A 22771-nucleotide genomic window follows, 5' to 3' on the forward strand; every position below is an offset into this window, starting at 1 on the left:
ATCATATGGGTAATCAATGAAATCCTCCTCATGAAGAAAGCTGCCTAGCTTAAGAGGAGAAACAGTCTTCAGAGCACTCAGGATCCTGCTGTAGAGCTTTGGTAGACCAGGCAAGACCTGGGGCCCTTTACTGAACTCCTTTATTTCTTCCCAGAGAGTGATCACCCTCCCTCCCCTCTCCCTCACCCTCAAAGCCTAGGCCAAAGAAAATATCTGTGTTTGGAAAGTTTATGTCCTGCATACACAGCAGGCCTACTACAGGCAAGCTAAGTTGCTAGTAGCTGATTCTCTATAGGCAAGCCTCTTTCTTAGCATGAGGGAATCTGGACAAAGGAGCAGTGGAGACTTTTTCCTCTAAAGCAATATATAAATACTCTCTACAGTGTCTTTGGCAACCATTCTTTGGTAATTCATTTTCTGCTTAAACCTGTCTGGCGTGAAGTGGCTCTTGCTTCCTTCCAAAATAGACTCATCTATCACTACACTGTACCAATTACAAGAAAGTCCTACGTTATGTGGAGGTGAACCAACACCCCTCTCATGCCTCCCATTCATTCTGCCTAATTCTGTGCTCTGAGGTTACCCAGAGTATGTCCACTTTTCTTCCACAAGATGGCCTTCTAGAGATTTGTAAACAACCACTGTCAAGGTACAGCATAGTTCCTGACACAAGAGTATGTACTCAGTATATTTTACTATTATTATTGTCATCATGTATACACTATTTTCTTCTTGTATGTTAAATATCCTATACAGACTTTCAACCATTCTTAAAAAATCTCACTTTTCTACTTGTTCTCATTTGGACAAGCAAATAAATAAAATAAAACTTTATTGATGTCCCTCTTCAAATATCATGCTTAGAACTGAGCAGTTACTCCAGCTGAGGTTTGACCAACATAGAATAAAGATAGTGCTGTGACTTCCTTTGTTCTAGATACTGTAATTCTATTCATTTACCTTAAGGTGATATTTGCATTTTGGAAGCCACGTCATACTGTTTGTTGGACCCCTTTTGGTCTTTTACATGTGAGCTGTGTTTCAACCTGATGTCATATATCACATATTTCTATAATAGCTATTTCTTGACAGTTGAAGCATAGGAGTTTGCGTCTATCTCTATTGGATTTTATCTTTTAAAACATGAATTTGTTGGCATATTCTTCAGGTAGTTATTTTGCTCCATTCCTTTGGTGCCAGAATTCTGGTCCTGCTGTTACATTGATTTTTTTTTCCAGACCCATTTTCTCTTTTAGGGTTTCTGGCCTTGGAATCCAGTTTAACATTTGTTTGAGATGTTTGAAAAGTCACCCAGTTAAGTAGATTACTATAGTATAGTAATAAAAGTGGAACTTAGTTACTAGTTACTAGCAGAGTTTCCTGAATGATCATCCTATATGCTCTCACTTTTCTTTTCCATTAAGTTTATTACAGGATCTTGAATATACTTTCCCATGCTATACAGTAGGACCTTGTTGTTTATTCATTCTATATATAAAAGCTTGCATCTGTTAACCCCAAACTCCTAATCCATCCTTCCCCCACTCCCTCTTCCCCTTAGCAACAGCAAATCTGTCTATATACTCTCTCTTAAATTCAATATCATAGATTACTAACAGTTTAATTTGTAGTATTTTGTCCCATGGATGAGGGACTATATAAACCTATTTCTAATCTATAGTAGCTATGATGTCCTATATATTTAATACATTGTGCCTTTGAATTGTGATTTAAAATGAAAGAAACAGGGATGATTCCCTAACAAGGTTTGCCTCACCACATCACTCTTGCCATTTTAACCGTTTAGAGGAGACAGTAAAAGAAGGGAATGTTGAAAATATAAAATAAGAGAAGAGGAGAAGAGGTAGTGAAAGGAAGCACAGAAACTATTGAGTTGGCCAAAAAGTTCATTCATGTTTTTCTGTAACATCACTTTTTGGCCAACCCAATAAATTAAATCTAGAATACTCTATGGCCTGTTTACCAGTCCTACCTCATGTGCTATGTAAAATCATGTCTATACTTCTAGTGTATTTATCACATATTAACAAATCTTTTATTTTAATAGGTGATATGTGGGGGAGATTTTGGACAAATCTGTACTCTTTGACAGTCCCCTTTGAACACAAACCAAGCATAGATGTTACTGAAAAAATGAAGAATCAGGTAGGGAGAAGACACCTTGAAAACTAAATCCTCAACCTCATTCCTTTTTATGCTACCTTTCTCTTCTTATGTTATAAAGTCATGTAAATGAGAAAATTTTCAAGCAATTTTAAATTTATTTCTTATGTAGGTATCCTTTCATAGAAAAGTAGTTTACAATGACAGTGACATCTAGTACCTAGAATAAGTATGGCATTCATCTTGCTGAGAGTAACTAAAAGTGGAGATGACCTGGTTTTCCATTAAGCAATAAGATGTGAAATTGTGAGCTTATAATTCTTTCTAAAGTTAGTCATTGCTATGTAGTCAGTAACCTCTATGAATAGGGGAAAAAAGGATATCTTTAGGAGATTTTTACATATTAAAAATCATTATTGTTAAAGATACCATAAGAGTCTGCAATGGTTTGCAAGTAAACTTTTTGTTACCATCTTGGAATAATTGTTTTAATTCTCTGTGTTCCCTTCCATTGATGAAAGCATATTATAGCTGTAATTATGTGTTTTTCTTTATTGAGCTAATACTCTACAATTCTGGGTAGAATCTATAATCATACATCTATTAGCTGTGTAAAATTTTTCCAAATCGTTGCACTGTGATTTACGTTAGTATTTATGCATTACTTGTGAACAGTTTTAAATCTGTAAGCAACTACGCAATGAACACCTTCACTTGCATAACATATTCCTGAGATAAGTCCACAGCAGAAGGAAAACGTGAAGCTTCAAGAGCCCCCAAACTCCTGCAGCTGTTCTAACCCCATTTTGCAATTGAGTAGCAGCAGGGGCTCATTTTTCTGTACCTCCTTAGCCTGTCTATGGTGTTTTCACACCCACCATCTCTCCTAATGTTATGTTTACAACAAATCTGTGGGACTATCAGGGCAGGTATTGTGATAGTTCCATGTCGTAGGTGAGGAAACTGAGGCTTGGGTAAATGATTCACCCAAAGTCACAAAGACAACCAGTCAGTGGCAATTAAGGTTGGAACACAGAATTTGCAGTCTGGTTTTCTACCCATTCATTCTTCATTCAACAGATATTAACTGTGCTTGCCAGTCTACACTCTTTTGGTATACGTTCATTTTCCTTAAGAATACCATAGTCACCAATAGCAATATTGTCTGACGTTAAGCCTTTAAAGGTAAAACAACAATCCATAGTGTCTCTTATACCCAGTTTCCTATTTTCAAGGCAGACATGAGAGAAGAAATTAACTTGACTGGTTTTTAAGATCAGAGGAAGTTTTCTGTGTCACTAAAAAGTGATTCATTAACTATCTACCAATTATACAAATTTAGTTTGACTGATGTATGGGCCTTATCTCCAAAGAAGTCTTGGTCAGCTCCAGGGACACTGGTTCCCAGAAAGATTTGCTGAATAGCAGACACCTTCTGCTGCCCTTCTGCAGTTCCAGAATATTCTGAAAGTTTAGGTTCCTATACAGACTATGAAGCCAAGGCCCAGCTACCCATTGGCTGCTGGGTCTCTTGTGGGCCTTTTTGACTTCGAAAGCAGGTGACTTCATGTTTGCTTTATTGTTTGTGTCTTCCTCTGACACAGACACTAATAATCCCCAGCCTAATACTAGGGCCTTGTTCACTGAACGAACTCAATCAAGGGTTGTTGTCTGGAGTTAAACAGTTTTTTAGCAAATAGAAGGTCATTACTACTTGTCTTTATACCTGGAGCATAAAGGCAAAAAAATTCATATATAATCGCAGTCTACTCCTGACATTTTAATGCACTTCTTCATTAAAATTATACTATATAAGTGTTTTACATATTTTATCTTCTCATTATTATTTTTAAAAATCAATACAAATTCTTTATAAATCCAATTTATTTAGGTTTTCTATTCCACAAAGGCATTGTTATTTACTTAGCCATTCTGGAGTCTTTTTCCACTTTTCCCTCTATTAAAAATCATTTTGTAACACTTTACAATTTGTCAAATATATTTTAGTTGAAAAACAGTAATAAAAATCATTTAAAATGTAATTCTTTGACCTAATTTCTGAAAATTTCCTAGGTTAGTTCCCTAGAGACTGGATTACTGAGACAAAGAGTATAAATACTGTGAAAGCTGTCTGTACATGTTGCCAAATTGCCTTTCAGAAAGGCTATGCCTTTGTACATACCCAACAAAAAGAATGCTGTGATTTTAATGCTACAATTAAATGCTGTTCTTTTTTTTCCCCAGTCCTGGGATGCAGAAAGGATATTCAAGGAGGCTGAGAAGTTCTTCGTGTCTATCGGCCTTCCTTACATGACTCAAGGATTCTGGGACAACTCCATGCTGACTGAGCCAGGCGATGGCCGGAAGGTGGTCTGCCACCCCACAGCGTGGGACTTGGGGAAGGGTGACTTCAGGTAGTGAGACTGACGTTCACACTGCCAGAATTCGAACAGGAGACAATGGAGGGATGAGGATGAATTTGGATTCCTTGTCTGATTCTCTGAGCACGGAAGAGAGGAGTGAATTTTCCTTGAATAGAGGTTGGGAGTCCAGGAGACCACATCTGGGTTTCTGAGGAAAAGGGGATTGTCATCAGGCCCTCAAGTGCACCTTTAGACAGTTTACCTCGTCTGAAACAATATGCATTCATTAGAGTTTCATGGTCATAAGTATGGTGGTGCCCCCATTAGGAAAGGCTTGGTGCAAAGATTTATGGGAGATAAAATAGATGAATCAGACATTAATCCCCTCTCCCTGTTTCTTTCTTCTGAGTGAACTAGGACAGGTGGATGGAAAATCTTGTATGTATCATAGGAGAAATGCAGAGAGTACTTAAATCGTTTCTTTAGGCTTCGCAGGTCTCTGTTGAAATTGCTCGTCTCTGCCCTGTGGCATGCAAGCAGCCAGAGACAGTACGGAAGCAAGTGGTTGGGGCCGTGTCACAGTCAAGTCTAATTTATCACAACAAGTGGCCAGCTGCAGGCCAGAGCTTACTGACTCCAGTACTAGGGTAAGGTTGAAAATGAGGAAGTGTATATAAGCTTCCTAGCACAGGCTCTTACACACAGTAGACATTAAGTAAGTACCTATTCTTATAATTGTGTCAAAGAGAATAGAGAAAAACCAAAATTAGGAAAAGAGGTCATATTGGGTATATAAAAGAGATTGAGTTTGTTCCTGAGCAGTGGGAGTCCTTAAAAGGTATTTATCAGGGGGATGGTGTGCTCAGAGTGGTGAGAAGATGACAGCACCTACTGGAATATGACCCCTCCACTCACCTACCTGAAACTGCTCTTGCCAAGTTGAAAAGGACTGGTATCTAATTGCCAAATGCAGTCTTTGGGCCACAGCAGCATGAGACAGTGTTGGTTGGTTGTCTTTGATGTGTTTTTTTTCCACTAGTGTTTGCATTGTCCTCCCTTCTGGACTTCTTTGACTTCTCTCTCTGTTCCCTTTTCCTCTCTCCACCCTGTACATCCTGGGACTTCCTGGGGCTTGTCCTTGGCCCTCTTTCCTTGCCATCCTACACTAGCTCCATGGGCCATCACATCCACTCCCCTACTTACATGCTAATGATTCCCAAGTGTCAATTTCTAGTCCCTCCCCCCTCCTTTTTTTTTTTTTTTTTTTTTTTTTTACTGCTTCTCTGTCCTAACTGTCCCAAACTGCTGGCTGTGTTCCCATTCTTTTCTCAAGCCATCCTCATTGAGCACTTCTATGAAGGTCAGTCTCTTGACCCTTCCTGCCATCTACCTGGCAAACTGCTGTGCTTTAATCAAGGTCCAGATTGCTCATTGCATCTTGAGTCATGCCATTCCTGGTGCTTCCAGAAGACTAGGCCTGCATTTACTCATCATTATGGACAAGGCCATGTCTGCTGATCACTTGTAGAGCACTTGCCTCAGTTTTTGTAGTAAAAGACTCTGTCTTCCTTTCTATTAGTCTGTGAGTAGGAGGACAGGATTCAGCCCTGCCCATCACTTTATATTGAACACCTAGAACAGTTTCTAGAATATGTAAGGTAGGTCCTCAAGATTCATTGGTCAATAAATCTTGGAAATGTGATCCATGCTATAGAAATCCCATATAACTATTATGATGAATAAATGAAATCCAGTGAGGTTCACGTTAATCTTGCCCATTTTTGTTCAGGATCAAGATGTGCACGAAGGTCACAATGGATGATTTCCTGACAGCCCATCACGAGATGGGCCACATCCAGTATGACATGGCGTATGCTGCACAGCCCTACCTGCTCAGAAATGGAGCTAATGAAGGTTTCCATGAAGCTGTTGGGGAGATCATGTCACTGTCTGCAGCTACACCTCACTATTTGAAAGCGCTTGGTCTTCTGGCACCTGATTTTTATGAAGACAATGGTATGAACATTTTTCTCATGGCTTCTTTTGGGTATTCTTTATTCTGACATGGGCAAAGGTATTTATTGTCCTGCATAGGATATATTTAATTTTTGCCATATAAAATATAATGTAATTATGGGTAACTGGGACTTGCTTCTGGTTAAAAAAAAAACAGTATATAACATAACATGCCAACTTTCGTTTTTGTGTCTTTGAGAAGAGGTAACTAAGTGAATGATCTTGGGACTCTAAGAATCATCTAGCAGAAAACTTTTATTTTATTTTACTTATTGTTGTTGTTTAGTCGCTCAGTCATGTCTGACTCTTTGTGACCCCATGGACTGTATCCCACCAGGCTCCTCTGTCCATGGAATTTTCTAGGCAAGAATACTGGAGTGGGGTGCTGTTTTCTTCTCCAGAGGATCTTCCCCATCCAGGCACTGAACCTGTGTCCTCCGCATTGGCAGGGGGATTTTTTTATCACTCGGCCACCAGGGAAACCCAGAAGATTTTTAAAAAGATGTTAAAACAGACCCACAGAACTGATATGGCTTATCCAAGGTCACCTAGCTAATTAGTGTCAGAGTTCAGATTGAATTCCCCCAGTTCTAGGTAAAAACCTCAATGGTGGAGCTGGAAAAGATTCTAAAAATCACTTTGTAGAGGAAGCAAGCTGAAGGCATGAGAGGGAAAATAACTAGCCCAAGGCCAAAAAGCAGCATGGCAGAACCAGAACCAAAGACCTAATATACAACTTTTCCCATAATATTATGGGAATATTATGGGAGTTCTTAGGGAGCAGGTGGTAGAATACAAAGACTGGAAGAGACTGAAACATTTTTTTTCACCTAGCTGAAGCATGAATTTGTCCCATAACATCCCCTCAGATCCAGGCCATCATTCGAGGCACCCTTTTTCTCTTTGGATGGCCTAGACTTGATGGAACCCAACAAATATTCATGAGATCCAGATTTTTTTTCTGTGAGGATTCTTCGCTCAGTCGTGTCTGACTCTTTGCGACCCCATGGACTGTAGCCTATCAGGCTCCTCCATCCATGGGATTTTCCAGGCAAGAATGCTGGAGTGGATTGCCATTTCCTTCTCCAGGGGATCTTCCCGACCCAGGAATCGAACCCAGGTCTCCCGCATTGCAGGCAGATGCTTTACCATCTGAGCCACCAGGGAAGCCCTGTAAAAGGACACTTAGAACCAAATATGTTCTTCTTTCCCATGTTTTTCTCACCCCTCATTTTAGCCATTTGGGACATAAACATCAGCTCTATTTAGTCAATGAAGTCAAGGTCATAAGCTCCACCTTTGTGTGGACAGTTCACTTTGCCTTGACTTCTGACTCCAGACCTTGATGATCTCACAAGTGCCTGGGAGTAGGTCACTGTAAAGCCATCATCATGTCTGAAAAAGTGTAAGCACAGACCCAGTGGGTAATAGACAAGTAGCAGTATCCTCCCAGAAGTGAGCAACAAAGGAAAGGGGTTTCACAGTAATCACACCTGTTGCCTAATTTTAAATGATCATTCTCAAATCAATTCCCAGAAAAGTGTTTTATCATTTTTTAATATTCCTTGACAGCAGGCAAAGATGATTGAATCACTGGTTTGAAAAACTCCTGCTTCTTTCCTTGGCTCTGCTCCTGATCTGTGAATTATATTTGACAAAATAAAGTCCTTCATCCCTTCTTTTCCTCTTTCTTTCTCCCTCTCTTCCTTTCTTCTTCCAAAAGTGTTTACTGAGCACTTTTTACGTGTAAATCATTTTTAAAGACACTAGAGAGATACAGTGATAATACCCCCCGGTTACATTCCAGTAAGCTGCATTTATACAACAGATATGAGCTCCACTGCCCTTTTACACCACTGCTGCTGCTGCTGCTGCAAAGTTGCTTCAGTCATGTCCTACTCTGTGCGACCCCATGGACAGCAGCCCACCAGGCTCCTCTGTCCACGGGATCCTCTAGGCAAGAATACTGGAGTGGGTTGCCATTTCCTTCTCCATTTATACCACTAATAAAGGATAAATGAAATAATGTAATTTGTTAAAGCATTTTAAACTCTGGTAAGAAAGATATTTGTAAGGCCTGAGGAAGCCTCACAAATAGCTCTGAAAAGAAGAGAAGTGAAAAGCAAAGGAGAAAAGGAAAGATATACCCATTTGAATGCAGAATTCCAAAGAATAGCAAGGAGAGAGAAGAAAGCCTTCCTCAGTGATCAGTGCAAAGAAATAGAGGAAAATAATAGAATGGGAAAGACTAGAGATCTCTTCAAGAGAATTAGAGATAGCAAGGGAACATTTCATGCAAAGAAGGGCTTGATAAAGGACAGAAACGGTATGGACCTAACAGAAGCAGAAGATATTAAGAAAAGGTGGCAAGAATACACAGAACTGTACAAATAAAAGATCTTCACAGCCCAGGTAATCACGATGGTGTGATCACTAATCTACAGCCAGACATGCTGGAATGTGAAGTCAAGTGGCCTTAAGAAGTATCACTATGAACAAAGCTAGTAGTGGAGGTGATGGAATTCCAGTTGAGCTATTTCAAATCCTAAAAGATGATGCTGTGAAAGTGCTGCACTCAATATGTCAGCAAATTTGGAAAACTCAGCAGTGGCCACAGGACTGGAAAAGGTCAGTTTTCATTCCAATCCCAAAGAAAGGCAATGCCAAAGAATGCTCAAACTACCGGACAATTGCACTCATCTCACACATTAGTAAAGTAATGCTCAAAATTCTCCAAGCCAGGCTTCAGCAATACGTGAACCATGAACTTCCAGATGTTCAAGCTGGTTTTAGAAAAGGCAGAGGAACCAGAGATCAAATTGCCAACATCCGCTGGATCATGGAAAAAGCAAGAGAGTTCCAGAAAAACATCTATTTCTGCTTTATTGACTATGCCAAAGCCTTTGACTATGTGGATTACAATAAACTGGAAAATTCTGAGAGAGATGGGAATACCAGACCACCTGACCTGCCTCTTGAGAAACCTATATGTAGGTCAGGAAGCAACAGTTAGAACTAGACATGGAACAACAGCCTGGTTCCAAATAGGAAAAGGAGTACGTCAAGGCTGTATACTGTCACCCTGCTTATTTAACTTATATGCAGGGTACATCATGAGAAACCCTGGGCTGGAAGAAGCACAAGCTGGAATCAAGATTGCCAGGAGAAATATCAATAACCTCAGATACGCAGATGACGCCACCCTTATGGCAGAAAGTGAAAAAGAACTAAAGAGCCTCTTGATGAAAGTGAAAGAGGAGAGTGAAAAAGTTGGCTTAAAGCTCAACATTCAGAAAACAAAGATCATGGCATCCTGTCCCATCACTTCATGGGAAATAGAATGGGAAACAGTGAAAACAGTGTCAGACTTTATTTTTGGGGGCTCCAAAATCACTGCAGATGGTGACTGCAGCCATGAAATTAAAAGATGCTTACTCCTTGGAAGGAAAGTTATGACCAACCTAGACAGCATATTAAAAAGCAGAGACATTACTTTGCCAACAAAGGTCCATCTAGTCAAGGCTATGGTTTTTCCAGTAGTCACGTATGGATGTGAGAGTTGGACTGTAAAGAAATTGAGCGCCAAAGAATTGATGCTTTTGAAGTGTGGTGTTGGAGAAGACTCTTGAGAGTCCCTTGGACTGCAAGGAGATCCAACCAGTCCATCCTAAAGGAGATCGGTCCTGAGTGTTCATTGGAAGGACTGATGTTGAAGCTGAAACTCCAATACTTTGGCCACCTGATGCAAAGCGCTGACTCATTTGAAAAGACCCTGATTCTGGGAAAGATTGAGGGCAGGAGGAGAAGGGGCCAACAGAGGATGCGATGGTTGGATGGCATCACCGACTCAATGGACATGGGTTTGGGTGAACTCTGGGAATTGGTGATGGACAGAGAGGCCTGGCATACTGCGGTCCATGGTGTCGCAGAGTTGGACACAACTGAGCGACTCAACTGAACTGAACTGACGGAAGATATCAGTAAATTTAAAGTTCATGATACTTCTGATTATACACTGGATAAATAGAGGAGGGAGGCTGTTTTTTTCTTTTTTTTTTTTCCTCCCTGGTTTACTGGCTTTTGGCCACATCTGTTTAATATCCATTTGTTTAGCAAAGACTCACACAGGGCCTCATGTAGCAGACACCAGTTTAGGCATATAGTCTTGAATGAGACATTGACAGTCACTGCCTTCATGGAGCTTACAAGAATAAATAGTATGACTAGGAAAGCAGGTGAAATAGCCCTACTTAGCTCTGACAAGAGGTAGTTAAGAAAGGTAGTACTGAAACTAATGCAAAAAACAGGGTTACTTGTGGATTTATTTAACCTATTCTATCCAAGGCTTCACCCTACTTCAAATCCCTCAGCTGAGAAAATGAATAAGTACATATTATTATGTCCACTGTCAATATTTCTCATGTGATCATGCTTATAGTAAGTATATCTTGAGGAATAATATCTTGAGATTAGGAAATTATTGAACACAAAATGTCCACTGTCATCCTTATCTTAATATTTATCCTTTCCCATTTTCCTTTCAGAAACAGAAATAAACTTCCTGCTCAAGCAAGCACTTACAATTGTTGGAACTCTACCATTTACTTACATGTTAGAAAAGTGGAGGTGGATGGTCTTTAAGGGTGAAATTCCCAAACAGCAGTGGATGGAAAAGTGGTGGGAGATGAAGTAAGTCAGTGAATATGCACGCAATCAGTAAAATGTTTTCTCATGAATTTGCTGTTTATTTAAAAGCATCTAATTGGCCTGTATAGACACATACACATTCACATTAACTACTTGCTTTTTATTAAGTCTCCATTTGGGTGCCTTCTTCTCAGATAACATTTCCTTGGCTTTGCCCACCCCCTCAGAAGCAGGGTCAAGTGACAAAATTTCTCATGCTCTATCTTCTTGCATGTTGAGGCACCCGTTAAACTCTGATATTATTTAGGAAGTAATCAATGTGTTCATTTTCATTTTTTATTTTGTCCATTCTTTGAAACAAAAATTAATAATCCCATATTGTAGGTAAAGCACCAGGGATCCAAGACTGATCGTTTGCACCAGGGATCTGAGGCTGATCGATTCTGATGTTCTCTTTGACTTCCAAGAGCTTTTAGTTTATGGAGGGATGTAGAAAATGAAACCACTGCAGTGTGTTGAATTGTGATGGAGGGTGTGGGGATCCGTGAGCATCCAAGGGGGGATCCAAAGCCCTGGCCAGTGAGTCAGATGAGGAGAGGCATCCAAGCTGAGGTTTGAGAACAATGTGGGAGTTAACCAGGTGTATGTGGAAGGGAAAGGAGAGAATTCCAAGCAAGTGAAAGCCTGCCCTATTTGGGCAACAGATGGTGATGCCTTTCAATAGTTTCAGTGCTACGTCATTCATCACTATATCCCAAGTGCTTTGTGCAGGGCCTGGCTCAGACACATATGAAATAATGATGAAAGTACTCCTGAAGAAGATGGAAGGAAGAAAAGCGACCTCTCCGCCATATTAGTCAGACTCCTGTTAATGATTTTTCTTTGTTTTTCCTTTTTGGAGTGAAGATCTACAATTATAACATTTAGCCCCACGTCCATAAGTTGAAGTCAGTGCCACTATTCTGCTAAGATTCAATCTGTTGACATAAATCCTCCTTGGGAGGAAGGAAACAGCATCTCTAATAACTGTCTCTAGCATTTAAGTATTACCAAAATTATGTCTATCATGATCCCACAATCAGAAAGGACAAATGTATTCAAACAATGCCAAATACATGGTTTCTGTACCTTTTTATCCTGGTTAAATTTTTGACCCCTTTTAGTTTATTTCCAAAGGTACATGGGATCAGGCCCTTAAAATGATTCATTGTACTCTATTCATGTAATAAGTCCACATGAAGTCTTTTCTTAGCATTGGGCATTGTGGCTGGCCCTGGAACTATAAAGATGACCAGAACACAGCCCTGTCCGCTAGGTGCTCAAGTCTCCAGAGCAAGAAGGAGCTGTATGTGAATAATTATAAAACAGAGAGAGAAATGACAAAGGAGGCAGAGCTAGAGAAGGCCTAGCGAACTGGAGGGCTTGCTGTGGTGGCAGGTGCTTGGGGTCAGGGGCAGGACTTACAGATAAGGGGGCATTTGAGCTGGCCTTGAAGAATCAGATCAATCAGAAGAATCAGTGAGGTTTCAATTTTAGAAAATTCTGCCTACCAAGAGCCCATAAAATATGGTGCAGGAGAGGAATTTTTAGGACTTTCACTGTATGGTTTTGGTCACATAATATACTTTATGAAATTGGTGTTTTGATGATACAGCTATTTTTCAATGGTATAGACTGGCTGAAGTAACAAAAAACAGAGATGATTACGTGATGGGATTTATTCTGTAATTCTTTACACTGTTTCAATTTCACCTGACCACAAATTCCAATAGAAATGCCATTGACTGATGGCACTGCACAATGGCACCATCTATACTTTCTGTCAATGAGCGACCCACAGCTAATATACCTTCTTTTTCCTCCAAAGGCGAGAGATAGTCGGAGTGGTGGAGCCTTTGCCCCATGATGAGACATACTGTGACCCCGCGTGTCTGTTCCATGTGGCTGAAGATTACTCATTCATCCGGTAAGTGACAGTTTTCTTCTGTTTCACTTCTAGAATTTGTAGACAGAGTGACAACTTTAATTTCTCCATCTCCATTCCCCTCCCCCTTAGAACCTCAAAATAGATGATCAGTTTCAATTCTATGTAACTGAACATGATGTATTGAGTTCAACAAAAGTTATATGAGATCCTTTTCTCCACTAACAGGGAATTTATAGTCTCCTTGGGAGCAATAGAAATGTTTTTGTTTGTCTCCTTGTTACTGGCAGAGTTCAGGGTGATCAGAATAGAGCATTTTTAACTTGAAGTCCCAAAATCTATGTTCTTCACCTATTAGCTCCAGATCTTGAATTTGTTGAGTCTCAGTTTCTTTATTTGTAAAGTAGAAATAATATTGATGATTTGCCAAAAGGATTGATTGGCATCAGTTATGTGAAAAGGCTATAAATTGGTAAAACACAATACAAATGTGAGCTCACATTTAACAAGATAATGCTGCCTTTTTATCAGCTGATACATAAATGCAAGTATGATGAGTCTATAGGGTTTGTGTTTGGGTCTTTCTTGAGTGAAAAGAGGTTTAACTGATACTTCATTGGTTGCTGGGGCCTCAAAATTTAAATATATGTCCCAATCTATGACTTTACCACAGAAACTACACACGGGACAACTCTTTTTTTGTTTGTTTGTTTATCTCCTTTACAGGTATTACACAAGGACCATTTATCAATTCCAGTTTCATGAAGCCCTTTGTAAAACAGCTAAACATGAAGGTGCCCTGTTCAAATGTGATATCTCAAATTCCACTGAAGCTGGGCAGAGGCTGCTGTAAGAGATGCTTCAAAAACATTGAACCTCTCATCCTACTTAATGTTACTCATTTCCATGCCTAGGTTTGAATTTGATTTCTTTGATCCAAAAAAGAAAATTTGAGGACTCAAAATGTCTTCATCCATGAATTAAATGTTGGTTTTGTGATCACACAGGAACCTGGATCCTGTGATGGCTAGACAGGCCACCTCCTCGCCCCATGTCGTAACTATAGAGCTCTCTGGGGAAGGGAGATTGAAAGATGAATACATCTTTTACCATGCTTTCTTGTCTTATTTGCCAGGAGCAAACTTAGTCAAACCAAAGAGGAGTAACCATAGATTGTACATGTAAACAGATATGCATCTGGAATCCATCCAAAGGCCCTGAACCCACCTTCCCCCGCTTTTTTTTTTTTTTTTTAATGTAGCCAAATGCTGCGCCTTGGAAAATCAGAACCCTGGACCTTAGCATTGGAAAATATTGTGGGCATAAAGACTATGGATGTAAAACCCCTGCTCAACTACTTTGAGCCCTTGTTTACCTGGCTGAAAGAGCAGAACAGGAATTCATTCGTGGGATGGAGCACGGAATGGACTCCATGTGAGTAGATGGCGTTGACACGTTTCTAACGGCCCTTTTTCTGCTTCCCTAGTCCCCTCTGGCCCTGGTCTCATGGGACTCACACAGTTGAGTGTGCTCTTCCTCTACTTACCCCCTGTACTGTGGTGGCAGATGCCATTTTCTCTGGGAGGAAACACATTTGTTGAGCACCTACTGTGTACCCGACACGTGAAAACTCCCCCCTTCTTGTTTTCAATCTGCTTTACTAGCCCCATATTTAACCCACTGTATGTGAATCCTGCCCTTCAAAGGCAAATACGTTTAACAATTTTAATGCAATCCCCTCTTCTTTCTGGCAGTTACATTCATATTTCTAAACAGCTTGTTTATATTGTCATTTCCCCATTGCTCAGTTTTAGACATGCACTTCTGCCTACTCTTCTGCCTCCATTTCCCATTCTCCCAATGAAATTTAATGTAATTTTTAGTAAAGAAATTACCAACATTTGCATCATTATAGCTGCAGAACCGAGTAATATACTATTTTATATCTTTTTAAATGTAGCTTTTTGTTTGTCCTGAAGTTTCTATTGCCTCACTTTTTTGCATGCCTAATTTGCTGTCTATGCTATATTCTTCTCCAACTATTCCAACGTATCTATTCTTTTCAGTCTCATTTTTCCCTAAAGAACTCCCTCTTGGAGTCCTCCTGTCTCCATCTGGACCACAGTTTTCATCCCAAGTCACCCCTTTGCTGCTGTCCTGAGTTGAATCCTCTCCTTCCTGGATGCCATATCTTCTTTCATGAATTGCCTCCCATTTTGCTGCAGCACGGCCTACAGGTGACTTTCTAAGCAAGAACTCATGGGGTAGGAGCATCAGCTGTTCCCCTAAGTGGCTATAACCAGACCTAGATTTTCATTTTCCTTGTTTTCAGTCCAGTATCTTCTTCCCACCCCCTGCTGTACCTGAATCCCAGGCCTCTCCTGGATTCTCTGGGGGTCTCTACTGCTTGTGTGTACACATTACACCATGACTTCCTGACCCTTGGGAAAGCATTTACCACTCCTCCATAACTTCTCATTTTCCAAAGGAGTGTTTATACCTTTAAAAAATTCCTTTACTATCACTTTAGTGGGATCTTGGGAAAGGAAGGAAATAAACACATGTGGTCAATCTGCTGTCTGTAACAACAGTCTGTTATTTCTCTTTAATCAGATTCTGACCAAAGCATCAAAGTGAGGATAAGCCTAAAATCAGCTCTTGGAAAAAATGCTGTGAGTATTCTAGATAGCACATCTATGACTTTTCAGTGCATTCCCTTATTTAGGGCACAACAAGCCCATTTCAGTGCAGTTGAAAAGATGAAAGGGCACATGGTTCTCTTAAAAAGCCCTAGATTCTGGCCTCTGGCATTTGAGCTGGTTTTTTCAGTAATACATTCCATATTGAATTGGCTATGCCTCTGTTTTCCTTGTGACTCTGAAGGTATTATGAAGATCAGTGAGAAAACATCTAAAGTATCATATACCTACTCTCCCAATTCACTCTAATCTAAAATGTATTTTTAAAAAATATATTTATGTGGCTGTGCTGGGTCTTAGTTGTGACGTGTGGGATCTTTAGCTGCAGCATGCAAACTCTTAGCTGTGGCATGTGGGATCCAGTTCCTTGACCAGAAATTGAACCCAAGGCCTCTGCTTTGGGAGCCTGGAATCTTAGCCACTGGGTCACCAGGGAAGTCCCCATTGCTTGTATTTGAGGAAGAGGACATGTTTATATTTTTAGAGACTGCTTTCAGAAGTATTGTAGGCAGTTTGGCTTTGTTTCGTCTTAGTCAATCATCTAGGTACTAGAAGCTTGTTTTAATCTTAGACCCCAGCCTTGGACCTCCTTTATCAGAATCTGCACTTTAACAACCCCCCAGGTGGTTTGTAGACACAATAAAGACTGGGAAGCAACAATTCAGACCACTGTTTCTCAAGCTTGGCTCACACTGGAGTCATTCAGGATGTTTTTTAAAATATTAATGTTTCAGTCCCATCCCAGAGATTCTGACTTACTGCTCTGCGGTGTGGCATCAAAACCCACTCCAGTATTCTTCCCTGGAGAATTCCATGGACAGAGGAACCTGACGGGCTACAATCCATAGGGTCACAAAGAGTTGGACATCACTGAAGTGACTTAGCATGCATGCATCTGGCATCAAGTCATCAAAGTTCCCCAGGTGATTTTGATTACAGCACAGCTTGAGAACCACTGAGGCAGAGATGCATTTCTGGACAACAAAAAGTTTTACAGAAAATCAGATTACTTACACTGTCATGTGAATTACTTTAATCAGCTATTGCTTTCTCCTAAACACCTGTCTCAGGTTATCCAGTTTGAAGCAATTTGTTTCGGGGAAAAAAAGAGAGGAGAGGATTGCCTCAGGCAGATGGAGATCAAAGGCATAGATGGAAGTGTGGCACCCAGGAGGCTTTGCAGGATTAGAGAACAACCTGGCATTATTGGATAAAACAGTCCAAGGTGCTACAGAAAATTGTTCTTTTCACTGGAGAGAGTCAAAGATGGCATTTCTACCCCCATACTTTTCTTGGGAAGTTAACTATTGTCCAAGGCTCCATAAGCAAAACATCTAAATATAAATAACATGTCATTGTTGTTGTTTAGTCACTAAGTGATGTTCAACTATTTGCCACCCCATGGACCATGGCCTCCAGGCTCCTCTGTCCATGGGATTCTCCAGGCAAGAATACTGGGGTGGGTTGCCATTCTGTTCTCCAGGGGATCTTCCCAACCCAGGAATCAAACCTGGTCTCCTGCATTGGCAGACGGATTTATTACCACTGAGCACCCAAGGAAGCCCATAGTAGGAGTAAAAAATGAAGATTTAAGAAACAAGTATAAAATGGAGGTGTATCACTTCTCAGACTCTGAAAGTTCAAGTTCCTATTTCTTAGCAATCATTGTCTCTGGGGTTATTTCTCCTTCTGTCCTATTTTTATTAGCTCTTCCTTGGACTGATAAAATTTAATTTTAATTTAAAGTATCCAGTAGATCAGGATTCTTTTCAATTATCTTCTTTTTTCTTGACATGTTTTTTTCCCATGTTCTCTTTCCATGCAGTGAGGGATTAGTAAATAGTCTTCAGAGGGGTAGATGGTGTAATATTCTGAGGCCCATTCACAGAGCAACAGGCTGCTTTGATGACAGTGGAGTTATACTTTTAGCCAGAATAACTGTCCAGTTCAAGCTACTTCATAGCAAAGTCCACCTGGATCTTTGATACTATATTGAGAACTTAGCCTTTACTTTTTTAATATAGAAATAATAACCAGAATATCAGTCGCCATGTTCAGTTCAGTCGCTCAGTCGTGTCCGACTCTTTGCGACCGCATGAACTGCAGCATGCCAGGCTTCCCTGTCCATCACCAACGCCTGGAGCTTGCTCAAACTCATGTCCATTGAGTTGGTGATGCCATCCAACCATCTCATCCTCTGTCGTCCCCTTCTCCTCCTGCCTTCAATCTTTCCCAGCATCAGGGTCTTTTTCAGTGAGTCAGTTCTTCACATCACGTGGCCAAAGTATTGGAGTTTCAGCATCTGTCCTTCCAGTGAATAGTCAGAGCTGATTTCCTTTAGGATGGCCTGGTTGGATCTCCTTGCAGTCCAAGGGACTCTCAAGAGTCTTCTCCAACACCACAGCCATATTAATAATATTATTATTACTATTAAAGCAACTTTCCCAGTAAATGAGTGGTATCAAGCTGGACTCAATGTAGCAATCCTTTGAATTTTTTTTTTATATACAGCTAAAATTTTCTTTTGAAAATGTAACATTTTCAAATTGAAGTGTAGTTGATTTAAAATGTGTTTGTTTCAGAGGCCCAGAATCTGTTCAGTTATACACATACATATATATTTTTCAGATTCTTTTCCCTTATAGGTTGTTAAAAAATATTGAGTATAGTTCTCTGTGCTATACAGTATGTCCTTGTTGTTTATTTTATATATGGTAGTGTCTGTCTGTTAATCCTAAATTCCTAATGTTTTCCTCCCCCCTTTCCCCTTTGGTAATCTTAATTAGGTTTGTTTTCTATGTCTGTGGGTCTATTTGTTTTATAAATAAGTTTCTTTGTATCATTTTTTTTAGATTGCACATATAAACAATATCTTATGATATTTGTCTTTGTCTGGCTTGCTTGCTTCACTTAGTACCATCAGTTCAGTTCAGTCGCTCAGTCGTGTCTGACCCTTTGTGACCCCATGAATCGCAGCACGCCAGGCCTCCCTGTCCATCACCAACTCCCGGAGTTCACTCAGACTCACGTCCATCGAGTCGGTGATGCCATCCAGCCATCTCATCCTCTGTCGTCCCCTTCTCCTCCTGCCCCCAATCCCTCCCAGCATCAGAGTCTTTTCCAATGAGTCAACTCTTTGCATGAGGTGGCCAAAGTACTGGAGTTTCAGCTTTAGCATCATTCCTTCCAAAGAAATCCCAGGGCTCATCTCCTTCAGAATGGACTGGTTGGATCTCCTTGCAGTCCAAGGGACTCTCAAGAGTCTTCTCCAGCACCACAGTTCAAAAGCATCAATTCTTTGGCGCTCAGCCTTCTTCACAGTCCAACTCTCACATCCATACATGACCACTGGAAAAACTATAGCCTTGACTAGACGGACCTTAGTCGGCAAAGTAATGTCTCTGCTTTTGAATATGCTATCTAGGTTGGTCATAACTTTTCTTCCAAGGAGTAAGCATCTTTTAATTTCATGGCTGCAGTCACCATCTACAGTGATTTTGGAGCCCCCAAAAATAAAGTCTGACACTGTTTCCACTGTTTCCCCATCTATTTCCCATGAAGTGATGGGACTGGATGCCATGATCTTCGTTTTCTGAATGTTGAGCTTTAGGCCAACTTTTTCACTCTCCTCTTTCACTTTCATCAGGAGGCTTTTTAGTTCCTCTTCACTTTCTGCCATAAGGGTGGTGTCATCTGCATATCTGAGGTGATTGATATTTCTCCCGGCAATCTTGATTCCAGCTTGTGTTTCTTCCAGTCCAGCGTTTCTCATGATGTACTCTGCATGTAAGTTAAATAAGCAGGGTGACAATATACCCTAATCTCCTATAATTGTTTTTCCTAAAAGGGGGAAGAGAGGCAAGCTTTGTGCTAGTCATGATCTCTACTGCCATCTACTGGAGGAAAGGGTGAATTTTTTTTCTCTTTGAACAGGTTTTTCCTGGACTACACAAATTTTACACAAGCCATTGGTTTAGCACTGGAAAATAAGAATTACCTTGTCTACAAAAAGCTATTTTTTCCTTTGAACTTGAAGTTTCTTTTTCTTTTACACTTACACATCTGAGAACTTGCTATAAAAATAGTAAAAGGTCAGCATACTTGTCTACAGTATATGGATGTTTTAACCAAAACCAATGGCACACATAACTCCCATCTATAAACCTACCCTAGAGTGCTTATTTCAGCTTACTTTAAGTTAAATTCAAAGGACCAGTGAGCCCTGTGGTTCTTAAAGCGTTGGTGCTGGAACAGCAGCGTTAGCACCATGTGGGAGCTTGTTGCTGCTGCTGCTAGGTCGCTTCAGTTGTGTCCGACTCTGTGAGACCCCACAGATGGCAGCCCACTAGGCTCCTCTGTCCCTGGGATTCTCCAGGCAAGAATACTGGAGTGGGCTGCCATTTCCTTCTCCAATGCATAAAAGTGAAAAGTGAAAGTGAAGTCGCTCAGTCGTGCCCGACTCTTCACGACCCCATGGACTGCAGCCCATCAGGCTCCTCCGTCCATGGGATTTTCCAGGCAAGAGTACTGGAGTGGGGGTGCCATTGCCTTCTCCATGGGAGCTTGTTAGAGATGCAGAATTCCAGGTCTTCTCTGAGGCCTGGGCCCAGAATTCAGTGATTTGACAAGCTCTCCAGGTGATGCCAGGGCACACTCAAGTTGGGGATCACCGACTTTATGCAGAGCTAGAATCTTTGGCATATTAGACAATTTAAAATTAACACACGTCGGGAAGTCCCTGGTGGTCCAGTGGTTAGAACTCTGAGCTCTCTCTGCTGAGGGTGTGTATTCAATCCCTGGACTGGGAACTAAGATCTCACAAGATGCATGGCATGGCCAAAAAAAAAAAAGCTTGTGGAATATCAGGTTTTAATGACCCCATGATCTCTACTGAGCAGTGTTTTTGTTGTGAATTTGCAGTATGAATGGAATGACAACGAAATGTACTTGTTCCGGTCGTCTGTGGCATATGCCATGAGAACGTATTTTTTTAAAAAAAATGAGACCGTTCCTTTTGGGTGAGTTGATGTGCTGTGCTCTCAATCAGTATTTCCCTTACTCTTGGATCAGAAAGTTTTATGCTTCAGCTTTTATTCACGTGAAATTGAGAAAAACCTCCTAACTACTATTAAACCTCATTAATGTCCTGGAATTAGGGCCACCTTTTTTTTTTTTTTAGGGCCACCTTTTTTTAGGGACGCTTGTGACTTATTTGACTTGTAGATGGAAGAGCTTTGTTATTATTAAATGGCCCTCTCCTCACCTCTTCCCCCCCCCCCCCCGCACTTTCTCTCCTCTCCCTTTCTTTTCCCCAAATGCTCTCATGCACCCTCAGCACTGCAAACAAAAGGCAGAAATCTCTGCTTTCATTGAGCTTGTATTCTAATGTATCTGTTTTGTGTGTGTGTGTGTGTGTGTTATAGACAGTCAACAAAATATATAAATGAAATATAGTAGAATTTGATGGTGAGAAGTGCTAAGCAGAACAGTTCAACAGGAAATGGGCAAGGGAGTGCTTGCTAGTTGTGTGTGTGTGTGTGTGTGTGTGTGTGTGTGTGGGTGGGTGGGTGGGTGGGTGCGCGCACACGTGCACATGTGTGTAGGGTTCCATTTTAACTAAAATGGTCAAGGAAGACCTTGTTAGTATTTGAACAAATAGCTGAAACAGGAGAGAGAGTCAGAGGTGCAGACCATGGGGAAAAATGTTGCAGCTTGAAAAATAGCAAGTAGAAAGATCCCGAGGAACAAGAATCCTTCACCTATTGAAGGAACAGCAAAAAGGCCAGTGTGGCTGGAGCAGAGTGAGCTAATAGAAGACAGGAGATGCGGTCGGGGCAGACAGGGCCATGGGGGTGGAAAGGCGAGAAGAAAGTTTGTGTGTGCCTCCAAAGACATTCTAAGGCCATTGGCTTTCCTTCTGCATGAGAAACGCTCTGAACCATGTGATCTGCCTTGGGTCTTTTTTTGTTTTGTTTTTTCAGTAAACACTCGTTGTTTTATTTATTTTTGGCTGCGCTGGGTCTTCATTGCTGCCCGTGGGCTTTCTCTAGTGGTGGCAGGCAGGGGGCTACTCTTCGTTGTTGTGCATAGGCTGCTTCTTGCAGAGCACAGTCGCTGGCACGAGGCATGTGGGCTTAGTGGTTGGGGCTGGCTGGCTCTAGGGCACAGGCTCAATAGTTGTGGGGCACAGGCTTGGATGCTCTGTGGCATGTGGAATCTTCCTGGACCAGGGATCGAACCCCTGTCCCCTGCATTGGCAGACAGATTCTTATCCACTGTACCACCAGGGAAGTCCCTGCCTTGCATTTTATTAGGATCAGTCTCATCAGCTATGAGAGCATAGTCTTGTCACATCCTACTATAAACCCCACTCCTCACCCTCACCTGTGGGGGCAACATGACGAGTTTTGCCAGGAGGGGCCCAGTTGGAAGATATCAGGGCACCACCTCCGTCCACGGAAGGGAGCCATCACTGCCCGCCATGTTATCACAATCCTGGGTCACCAGTGATTCCTCGCTGATTCTTCTGCTGCTTTGTTTGAAATATTTCTATCACTGAAAAAAACTGTGGTTCTTATATGGTAGCAGAACCAATCATGCCAAGACTTGTTCTCACACCTTAGGGAATTGAGTTCATGTGCTTTGGGCAGTGTCAAAGTTATTGGGACAGTGACATCCTCCCATGACGGGCCCTGCTCCAGGGCTCTCCACTCTACCCTGTGATTGTCCCCCAATCTCCAGCAGTAGAAGTCTTCATTCTCTTCACAGTGTCCTCTGTGCCACCAGGGAAAATGTTTCTTTTGTTTCTCCACAGGGAAGAGAACGTGTGGGTGAGTGACAAGAAACCAAGAATCTCCTTCAAGTTCTTTGTCACGTCACCCAACAACGTGTCTGACATCATTCCTAGAACTGAAGTTGAAAATGCCATCAGGTGATATTTTACTTTCAAATGTAGGATAGAAGGGTGAGGGGGTCCCAATGCAACAACAGTAACGAAA

At 41.1% G+C, this 22771-nt stretch overlaps 1 protein-coding gene across 1 annotated transcript in view; it reads left to right on the top strand.

Annotated features, from left to right (window-relative positions):
- Positions 1-22771, top strand: part of ACE2 (angiotensin converting enzyme 2) — a 47589-nt gene that overhangs the window by 18232 nt on the left and 6586 nt on the right. Inside the window, exons 7-16 of the mRNA XM_052663576.1 lie at positions 2069-2166; positions 4369-4538; positions 6277-6503; positions 11048-11192; positions 13018-13116; positions 13801-13923; positions 14336-14508; positions 15688-15746; positions 20694-20791; positions 22588-22704. Of these exons, the coding sequence (XP_052519536.1) occupies positions 2069-2166; positions 4369-4538; positions 6277-6503; positions 11048-11192; positions 13018-13116; positions 13801-13923; positions 14336-14508; positions 15688-15746; positions 20694-20791; positions 22588-22704 (1309 nt within the window). The remainder of the gene's footprint in view (positions 1-2068; positions 2167-4368; positions 4539-6276; positions 6504-11047; positions 11193-13017; positions 13117-13800; positions 13924-14335; positions 14509-15687; positions 15747-20693; positions 20792-22587; positions 22705-22771) is intronic.

Source organism: Budorcas taxicolor, chromosome X (genome assembly GCF_023091745.1).
Source record: "Budorcas taxicolor isolate Tak-1 chromosome X, Takin1.1, whole genome shotgun sequence".
In the NCBI taxonomy this organism is placed as follows: Eukaryota; Metazoa; Chordata; class Mammalia; order Artiodactyla; family Bovidae; genus Budorcas; species Budorcas taxicolor.